This window comes from Atta cephalotes, assembly GCF_000143395.1.
Source record: "Atta cephalotes unplaced genomic scaffold scaffold00023, whole genome shotgun sequence".
NCBI classification, from domain to species: Eukaryota; Metazoa; Arthropoda; class Insecta; order Hymenoptera; family Formicidae; genus Atta; species Atta cephalotes.
This window is the reverse complement of record NW_012130087.1, coordinates 4,833,124-4,843,762: the sequence shown is the minus strand read 5'-3', so window position 1 is coordinate 4,843,762 and position 10,639 is coordinate 4,833,124. Positions and strand designations below refer to the sequence as shown.

General features: G+C 33.9%; 3 protein-coding genes across 3 annotated transcripts in view; 2 read left to right on the top strand and 1 right to left on the bottom strand.

The window, feature by feature from the left end:
• The first annotated feature begins 1,189 nt into the window (after positions 1 to 1,189).
• LOC105619962 (probable 28S ribosomal protein S26, mitochondrial) lies at positions 1,190 to 2,181 on the top strand. Its single transcript, XM_012201475.1, has 2 exons — positions 1,190 to 1,431; positions 1,566 to 2,181. Exons 1-2 carry the CDS (start codon positions 1,190 to 1,192, stop codon positions 2,005 to 2,007), a joined length of 684 nt encoding a protein of 227 aa, XP_012056865.1. The 3' UTR covers positions 2,008 to 2,181.
• Positions 2,182 to 3,208: 1,027 nt separating this feature from the next.
• Positions 3,209 to 10,639, top strand: part of LOC105619961 (Kv channel-interacting protein 1-like) — a 17,204-nt gene continuing 9,773 nt past the window's right edge. The window contains exon 1 of the mRNA XM_012201474.1: positions 3,209 to 3,371. Within this exon, the coding sequence (XP_012056864.1) occupies positions 3,209 to 3,371 (163 nt within the window). The remainder of the gene's footprint in view (positions 3,372 to 10,639) is intronic.
• Positions 4,935 to 8,994, bottom strand: LOC105619959. Its single transcript, XM_012201473.1, has 4 exons — positions 8,908 to 8,994; positions 6,943 to 7,176; positions 5,636 to 6,791; positions 4,935 to 5,440 (listed from the first exon to the last, which is right to left on the bottom strand). Exons 1-4 carry the CDS (start codon positions 8,992 to 8,994, stop codon positions 4,935 to 4,937), a joined length of 1,983 nt encoding a protein of 660 aa, XP_012056863.1.

Here is a 10,639-nt window from a genome sequence, read left to right as displayed (position 1 = left end):
ACTGCATTTTCAAAATTTTGAATTGAATAGTATTCACAATAATTGTGTTTGTGTGCACAGAAAAAGCTAATATTATTTTTAGATTGAAAGGCATAGAGATATGCTCCATGCAATGCCTATAAATGAATAAACATGCATTTAGAATTGAAAAGCATTCATTTTAACATTCGTGAATCAATATTTCTAAAAATCTAAATCCATTTCAATTCATTTCAATCCATTCTCGTTTGCTGGGAAACAAATCGATTTTTTTTTCTCAAAAGAAATGTTTTTGAATCTTTTTAATGTATGTAAGAATATTTATTTAAAAAAGTACGTTTCTTTTATTTATCTATACACGATATATATCTGCACGATACATTTTGTACAATAAAGTTCATAAAATTTCCAGAAGATACTTACATTCCTGTTTTTGTAAAGTTATTACAGCTACGATAATTAGAATATTTGAGTATTTAAATACAAAAACGCAATTCCAAATGCGCAAGCGCAGCGAATCACCGTGCCTGGGAGGAGGTAAAAAAAAGAGAAATATCATAACCTCACTTTTGAGAAATTGGAGGAAATTGGAGTATAATCAAAACCTGCCAAAAACTGGAGCGACGAAGTGACGAAAGATTTGTGTTGTTACTTCGAAAACGTATTTTGGTATTTGTCATTTAATTGTTTCCAATATTTATTTTGATTATTATAATATTATATTTACATTATTAAGGTTTTAGAAGACTGTTAATATTCGGTATATTCTATATACTTCATCAATTTTGATTTCTTTATTTAAAAGATGTTTATTACAATATAATGTCAATCAATTTACTTTCTTTATTGAATTTATCTTAATCTCTTTATTTTATGTGTATGTGTGTATATGTTTTGTGTGTATGTTTTACGTATCCAGCGACATCATCTCCAAATTATAGATATAAGGCCTTTTGCACCAACGTTGGATTTTAAGCAAAGCTTAAAACTCTTTCTCTGTCTCTTTGTAGCTTGAAAACGAGGCTTAAGATGTCTTGAAGGTGTCTTATATCCATATTTCGGACATAATGTTACCTGGATATATATAATAGACTAATTGAAATATATGAACAAATGATATGATAATTATCACTATAGTGATAAGTATCAATATTACATTATTATAATAATATAATTTTCATGACAATAAATTTTTTATAGTTCTAAAACAATGCAGACCATGAGGATAATAAATGTTAATACACTAACAATGGGTACTACAGGACTCTGTGAGACTTTTATTCCAAATTCTGTCTACATACAGTGTGTACGTTGGAAAAGGAAACCAATTTGGCTCCCTACGGCAAAATCTAAAGTTTTTCGAGTACCAAAAAGACCTGTCATACCTATGGAAGATTACGTGGAGCTCAAGCGTTTATATAATAATTATAGGACATATATGACATCATTTAAGTATGTATAATTCTATAAATCTGATTTTTGATAATGATGATTAATAAAATAAATATGATTAATACAACCAAGAATATTCTAGCTACTGAATTATTGTATATTCTTATCTTCAAAAATTAACTAATGTATTACAGAGCATATATAAGGCAAATTGTAAAAGAAAATGAGATGCAATTTAATGAGACAGTAGTTAACAAGCTGACCGAAGAAGAGGACTTTAAAGCATGTAATGCCATAAATGATGAATGGAATGCAGAAATAGCAAAGATGCGAGAGATCAAGCTGATGGAGATGAGGGAGAGACGCAAAAATGCCATTCTGAAGAATATTTTAAGGAAAGAACAGAACCAAGAGATAAAGGAGATGAGGCTTAATGAATGGGTTAAAAAGATTAAGGAAGAATCTGTCACATTCATCACTGCGGAAAATGTGGATGCTGCGATCGAGGAGTGTTTGACAAATACCGTTAATCATAATCGTGCATTGGATTTGGAAGGGAATTGGCACGAAGGAAAGTATCCCCCGATCTCACCGATTCCACCTGTCGAAGAAACACAGAGAAACCAGCGGCCATAGAACAGCAAAATTGAATTTGAAAATTTCACATCCACTACTCGAGAAAGTAAAGCCAAAATTTAATGAACCTATACTTTTTTTTCAAGTGTTTTAGATTCTCGCTGGAATAATGATGATAAATACAAACTATTATATTATAGATTATGTAATAAATATAAAGTAGATACTTTAATATTACTCCTTGTTATAATAATATTCCTAGAAAAAACTTAAGCGATTAATAAGAGCTTAGATGTAAACATCATTTTATAATTAAAAAATTCATATATATATATATATATATTATATACATACATATATATATATATATATATGATAATTTCATCTCTCTCTCTCTCTCTCTATATATATATATAGATGAAATTAAAAAATTATGACAGAAGTTTCTTTGCACAAAGTTATGCAAAATAATAAAAAAATAATGCGCAGAAGGCACGACTAATTACGGTATCGATTAGTCAAACTTTTGCGTCCTTGTAAAGAGCTTACGGAAAAAGTGTTTGAAGCCTGTATAATTAGCGCAGCGCTCTACAAAGCAACTCATTAAAATCGCGCAACTCGAATGCAATCCGGTTGTAATCATGATTCATGTATATACATACAAGCGACTGCCTGCTACTGCTATTTACTTGCTTCCCTTTAACGCACTTCAAGCAGTCTTTCGTGGACAACGCGCCGACTCGCACCACTGATTTTGCCCTCTCGGCTTTCGAGACGAATCGAAACAGAGAAAATATTCGTGAATGAAATGAAATTCGTCCAAATTTTAGATTAGTTTATAAACAAATTACGACAAAAATAGCTGTTGTAGTTGATGAGAAAGTTATGGTGCTCTATGCAATAATTAGGTGAATTATTATTATTATCGAGAATTTAGAAAGTTACGCAAAGTGAAGTTACTTTTTGTATTATAAATGCAAAGTTATTTTGTGTTATAAAATTAATCGATAAGATTTTCGTGCAGTGAAATTACTAGTTCTGAAAGTTTTTTTTAAATTAATGACTAACTCAAACATTTTTCTAAACAAAGTTATTTATATTTTATTTATAAAATTTTTTGATCAGATTAAACTTTGTAAAAGCGAAATGCTTTCATTATAAAATACAATCGATCGAAAAATTGTTGTTCTCCAAAGAATTTCAAAAGGATCAACAGGATTTAAATATTCCAAATTGGCATACAATTCACATATCAGCGAAAATGTACAGTGTACATGTGACACCAGGAAAATCCACGGAGCAAAAGAAGAACTCAGCCGACTTGGATAACGAAATCAGAACGTATGGAAGACAGAGGAAGGAATCGATTTCTGTGAAGCTGGTAAACTACATACGTTCGCAGTTTCAGTCGGATGCTATGTCGGGTGAGTCGGAAAAAGTTTAGCATTCTAAAGAATCTGAAGCATGCAATATATTATTAAATTTTGATTATAGTTGCTAGATTTTGCTGAGTTCTGTTTTTATGATTACCAAATTCACATGTAAATTAGATGTACGCATGAGTTTTTTTGATGCATGAACTTTATTTATTTATTATATATTAATATACAACTGCAGCTCGACTGCGTAATCTAACTAAAAATACATAAGAAACTTCCATTTATTTTATTAATTTTTATCTATATAATTTCTTATTTATATTTATTTATTTTCTATATAATATATAGGAGACACAATATATGAGATTATCCAGAGTATTTCATAGTTTGAGCATAACTTTAGAAATGAATTTAGAACGCAAAAATAACAAACATTTCATGTAAACATTAGTTCTATTTGACATTATTTCTGAGTTACAAATATTTTCGCGTTTTAATTAATTAAGGATTTGCTGCAACAGTGGGCTAATTCATACTTTTTAAAAACGGAGTAAATAACTTTAAGTAATATTGATATTTTCTCCCCATTACTTTAACTTTAGAGTTTAGTTACTCCTTTTTTAAAAAATGTGGGTCAGCTACTGTAGCGGCAAGTGCTTAAATTCTTGTTACAAACTGAGCTGGAATAGCGTCTTTACACATCTTCGCGTCTTACTGATTAATTATTAAGACAGAAATGTGTAAAGACGCTAAGATAGTTGAATTTGTAACAAGAATTAATGAAACACGATTAATGAAAATGTCTGTAACTCGAAAATAAAATCAGATGGAAGAAATGTTTATACTAACTTTATGTTATTATATTATTTTTGTATTCTGAATTCATTTCTGAAGTCATGCTTACACGTTATGAAATACTCGTATATACATATAAATCCTATATATAATATAAAATCCTAATAATCTTTTCCTGCTAACACACATGAAAAAAACATAAAATCTCACATTGCACAGCATTACAATCTCACGTAATAACAGTCTACAAAAGTACTTAATTAATATAAGTATCTTATTATTTTATCTCCGATATATATTTGCCTTTCCAAGATATTGAGTCCTGAAACTTCTGTACTTTAAAATAGAACTTTCAATGATCTACGGTAGAAGCGTTATACGTTCAAACATAGATCAGTCCATTTATCTTACAAGATAATATTGATTATTCAACTTTCATTTCTGTTTGCTATTTCTTTTTGTTCGAATATCGTTTTCGTTTCAGTTACAAATCGGAGAAATAATTGCGCCTGTCATTCGTCGGTGATGCAAAAACGGAAGAGTACGTTGTTGCATCTCGCGGCAATTGCACAAAATAATTACTGAGACGTCAATTACGCGGTATACAATGACGAATAGGCTTCGGTTGTTCCAGTTCCAAGCTGGAACATTAACAAAATTCTTCCGTGACTTAAAAACGGAAAGAAATGATTATTCTAGAGAAACGTCCCTTCGTCGTCACTCTGCGGTTCGAGGAACGCCATCATCTTAAAAATCATAATTTTATTCTAGTTGTTTGTTTATTAATATATAACCATAAATCGCGCGCGAATTTTAAGTCTTTGCTATATCCGGCGCGTCCGGGACATCGTCGATTCGATCAACACTATAAAAGAGCGAATCTGAAACCTGAATGTTCATGTCGTCAACGATGGATGGCGGCTCGTACTGATTCATCCACACATCATTGATAGGAGCGTTGTTAGTAATCTCTCTCAGATCATCATTGTTAGTGATGATGGTTGCATGTGTCGACATTGGTTGCTCGAGTGGATTGCTGGGCACATTTGTCATTCGCATACCTTGCGATGTGTCATTATATAACATCCAGTAAGGCGAAAAAGAATGTTGTCGCTGTTCAGCGGTGTATCTTCGTTGAATCGAGCAGCCGTTAATTGCCAGATTAGATCGCTGCGAGACGATTGGAGCCACGTAGCAATAGACGCAGGATGTTTGACTTAATTTGGAATAATCTACTTCCTTGGATAGATGATAATTCAGAATGTTCTCCAAATTGTTGGACTCGGAAGTCCACTTTGGCCGGAACGCTTCCACTGTTCCTGAATGATGAAATATCTTAATTAAAACGTCAAAAAAATCTGTTCTTCAAAAAAAAAAACAGTTGATATTATTAAGAAATGTATACATGATTTTTTATATAAAAAATACATATAGTTTATATATCTTATTTTTATATTATGTTTGTTTTATATTATTTATTTATATCAATAAAAAAAAAGAAAATAAACGCGCACCATTTGCCGGTCTCTGCAAATTCCCCATACTAATTTCTTGATTAATATTATGTTCTAATCCTGTCACAAGATTGTTTTGCGGTTGCTCGAATCTTTCGTTGAATAGATTCTTTGTTTCCTGAGTAAAACGAGGATAAATGTATTGATACTGTTGATCATTCGCATAGACATTTTGCTGCACATTATTCTGTCCGAAGGTATCAACGTTGCGAAAATATCCCGTATCCATCTCCCCGTTGTGTTTGCCAAAATTTTGCAGATAATAAATATCGGAGGTATCATTGGCCATTATGTCTGTGCCAGTTGTGTAATTGACGTTCTGCGTATCAAAGTTAAAGAAATTTTGACCGTTGTTGCAGGGGGGCTCCGTTTGATACTGATAAGTCACATTGTTGTCCGTGTTTGCGGTAGCTACAGTGGGATCCGTATTGTTGTAATAAATCGCGTGAAACACGCGAGAGTTAGAGGACTGTAGATCACCGTCGGGTACTTCCACGCTAGTGATTGTCCAATTCTGGTAAGAATTGGGCCGATTATCTACGTCACTAGGAAACCTGTATTGATTGTCACTGGTTAGTACACTTGAAACTTGCTGAGGCACCAAGTTCGCTTCGTTTAGCAAGAACTCGCCCCTAGAATTCTTCAGCAAGTTGTAGTATTCATTGGTATTTGTGTCCAGATGATTCTCATTCTCATTATTCTCTGACTCGGCGGTTAGGGTGTCGGAATTGTCTAGTAAATTGCTAGCCCAGAAGAGAGAGCTAGCAATTTCACCTAGATTGGCGCCTACTGGTGCCTGTAACATTCTCTTTAATAAAAACGAACCCTGCGAGCCTCCCTCAGGTTCTTTCAGCACTTGATAATTCGATCTATCAGTTGACGAGATCGCAAGAGGATCCGTATCGTTGATCAGATTCACTTTCGGATAGCTCGGCTCGACAAGAGGGATCGTTTGAAGATTGGGCGACATCGACGTTGTCCGTAGATCTACAATATTCAGATCTTCCACTTGATTATTGTTGTTGTCACACGCTTGGAATTCTCGTTGAATTCTCTTGAGTAGGAACTGCTTAAACTCCTCATATTGCGGGATCTTGGTATCATCCTCCTTACTCACTATTTCCTCCTCGGCACCGATCTGCAAAAATGGAAAGCACTTTGTCCGAAGTCAATCATTGCCGCTTGTTTGCTGCATCACGAAATTGAATGAAATATAAAATGGCAGAAATGAAAGAAAAAATGGGAATGCAATTTGATTGATACGTCGATGCCATATTGCAACCAACTATGGAAATGTAATAACTTACCCACTGATAAGGCGATTGTTGCTGTGGCTGCTGTTGTTGTTGCTGACAATAATAGTCGTCATCAGTCATTACATAATCGGGACTGTGCAACGGCGTCGATGTTATCCCGAGCTTCGAGTCCTTTGACTTCCTCGTTTTCCTCTTGCGATTCTTTCTTAATTCTTGTAACAACCGGCAAAACTCTGCATCATTTCCGCTTCTAGCGGCTTGTAGAACTTTGACCAGCATTTTCTTCTGTATTTCAGGATCATGAGATGACAGAGTAAGATAATAGAATCGAACATTTGCGATAATTAACTAAATTAAAAGAAATGGAAAAAGAATCATCCTGATGAAGTGAACGGCAAGATTCACGAAACGTTGTCATTAACAATGAATCATACGGCAAACTTTTAATTTATCTCTAAAGTATCGAATTTTTTTTACGTGAAAAGGCTTTAAAAGTCAAAATTTTGTGGATATTAATATTCTTAATTAAAGTATACTTAATTTTTACTTTATATCATTTATTTATGATTTAAAGAAAAATGTGGAAACTCTGAATTGAAAAATAAAAACTTCATTAATTACTTATTGAAAAATTTATTGAAAACTTATTGAAAATCTGATAATGAAACTAGAAATATCAAAATTGAGAATTGATAAACATTTTAGTAGAAATTAAATAATTTTTACAAATTGATTACTAAATCAAATTTACTATCAAAATTACAGGAAATTATAGTTAATGATTAATATTTATAACATCATATTATATGGCTCGATTAATTTTGGACTCTAACAATATCTCTAGCTACTTAAAGAAAGTAAATAAAGACGGTCGAAATTAACAAATGCATAGGAATACATACTGAAAATAATACGATTAGGGATTAGTTTATCCAAACAAATTTAAACAATCATATGAACATAAAGAAAATTAATCGTATTTTACATGCATCCTTATGAAAGAAATGCGATTGAATAATTTTCTTTGTGCATATGTAATGGCTCTATGCGATATACAAGTTTGTCTGGATAGAATTAGCTTGGAATTATAGACATATCTGGTTAGAATTATATAGAATTAGCTTTAGCTAATGCACTTTGCTACACTCTGCATTTGAAACAAAAAAAAGTGCATTGTTTTTCATATAATATGCATGACACATAATTTATCTTTGTTATTTATCGAATGTTAAACAAGGATAAATAATCTATCATGTGTGAAACAGCAGAATGCACCCAAAGTGAAGTGCATAAGCGTAAGTGCAGATCTTAGGCGAAAGAAGAAAGTAATGGGGCGTAGGGGAAATCCCGTCCGTGAGAAACTGACAAGAATGATGACGTTACGTAGACAATTTCACGTAAGTCTTGGTTAGGATCTCGTGTACCTCTCCGGATTGCGAGGCAGCGTTACATGAACGAGAGGAAACGGCTCGTTCTTGCCGGTCGCGAGCGATTGTCCTGCGATGGTCATTCATGTCCACTCGGGTCGCGGGAAGCGATCGGGACCGAAGTGGAAACGGCGTTCAAATGAGTCGGATATATCCGTCCGTTATTACCACAACCCCTTGCGACACGATGACAATGACGATTTGGACGAGTTGCAGGATTGCAGCAGCTTCAGGTGATTGTGTCTTGGTTAGGAATTTCCAGATCGCACATTCATCTGGATCTTGTCTTCGATCGGATCGAGAGAAATCCAGCTAATCGCCGATTTTAACGCGCCACGCTCGACTTCCTCGACTCAAAGAGCTTACAGAGGATACGCCGAAGCCACTTGAATCGCAACTGATCGCAACCGTCGATCGATCGGGGCGCGATCTTCGATGGGAGTTCGAATAAATTTGTCTCTTGGTAACAGAAACCGGTGACGGCGGTGACAAGAATGGATTAGATTAGACAGAGAAAGAAAACGGTCGTTAGGACGTCTTCGTCGCGATGATGATGTCGGCATTGTCGGCGACGATGGTGACAACTCACCTTGATGTTACCCGGTACGCGATACCTCAGGGCCAGGGCCTGCAGCTCCTTGTAGGATAACTGCGTGATATCACTGCCGACGTTCATGCTGCTGCTGCTGCTGTTGCTGCTTTATCTATATGGCGGAATTTCGTCTGCTCCGCTGCGCTCGCCCGATCCGATTTTCGAATTCGAGCCGACTGACTTTTAGCGCGAAACGCCATAAAGGCATAAAGTCTCGTTCTCAGTGGGAGTCGGGACGCGTAATTAGAATTATCGAATACAATCGTAGAGAAGGAGAGAGAGACAATATGTTGGTAATGTCGAAGCCAATCCGATAGCGCGGTACTTATCGATTGGTCCCAATCGCGAGATCGAGATCTTATTGATCGTCATTTGTCGGCCTGGTGGATCCTTTTCAGAATTCAGGGTGCAATTCGAGAAATTTAAGTACTATTTGTTCTATCAGTTTATCTTTATTTATAAGTAAAACAAGAATAGGATAACACTAAAGTGCTAACAAGTTTCTCCGAACGTACCTTTAGTCATTGAAAAGTTGACATGCCAATCCCAATCGCGGAAACATATTCTCCCAGAATCGCGATCTAATAACAAGAAATGACGTAGACTGGTTTTAATTGTAAATGACGATCATACTTAGACATACTTAGGCATGTTCTTTTTTGCTATCTAATGTCCGTTTCCATCAATGTAGATTAATTTTAATCTCGGTTCAACTTAACTAATTCTAATATTTAGAATTAGAAAAAGACGAAGAGTAAGTTGAACCAAGATTAAGTTAATCTACGTTGATGGAAATGAACATAAGTATATTCGCAATCACTGTCTCTACAGAGATGTGATGATGAGATGATGTATACATGTTTCAATATCGCGATATACATCGTAACGTTTGATTTATTCATTCATCTAAAGCCTCGTAAATTGCAATGGAATTACATAGAATGATAGTGACTGAATGCTTTCCAGCAATAAGAGACAAATGAAAAATAAAAGGTGAAATAACTGACAATATAATATAGTGTTTCATGTTTATTTAACATTACAAATAACAAAGATGTTGTGATTCATTTTGTTATACTGGGTACTTTCCAATAAGAGACAAATGACACAATGCAACACAATAAATTACATAATTGTTTGCAATGTTAAACAGAGATAAAGATACTTGACACTCATTTGTTACACTCATTTGTGTCTCTTGCTGGAAAGAATTCAAAGTCTTTAAAATCTGATCTGCAATGTATTCTTTGCTTCCTGTTTCTAGTTTGTTTGTCTTTTTCTCTCGTTCCCACTGTTTTATCAACAATTGTGTTTATTGTCACATGTTTCTTCAACAATTTTATCTTGGACGACAGAAAATGAAGAAACAGGATAAGAAGTAAAAAGACAAGAGGGTAAAACAGAAAACAAACGTAATTCATTGTATTGTATTGAGTCTGTATCTCTTGTTGAGAAATATTCATTATTAGATGTAAAAAGAAGTTTATTTAGTTGTAATCATTGACCAATAGATTCCGTTGCATTTATTTCGCTTAAGAACGTTCTCCGAAAAAATCCATTTTCTTTAGATTTTTCTGGAACTTACAGAATAAGCTTGTTTAGCATTCCATATGCTTTAAAACTCAATACTCGGAACGGGATTAAAAATCGAAATATTCCACTTCAAAGTTGAAGTTTAAAATATATATATATATATATATATATATATATATAATATTATATATATATA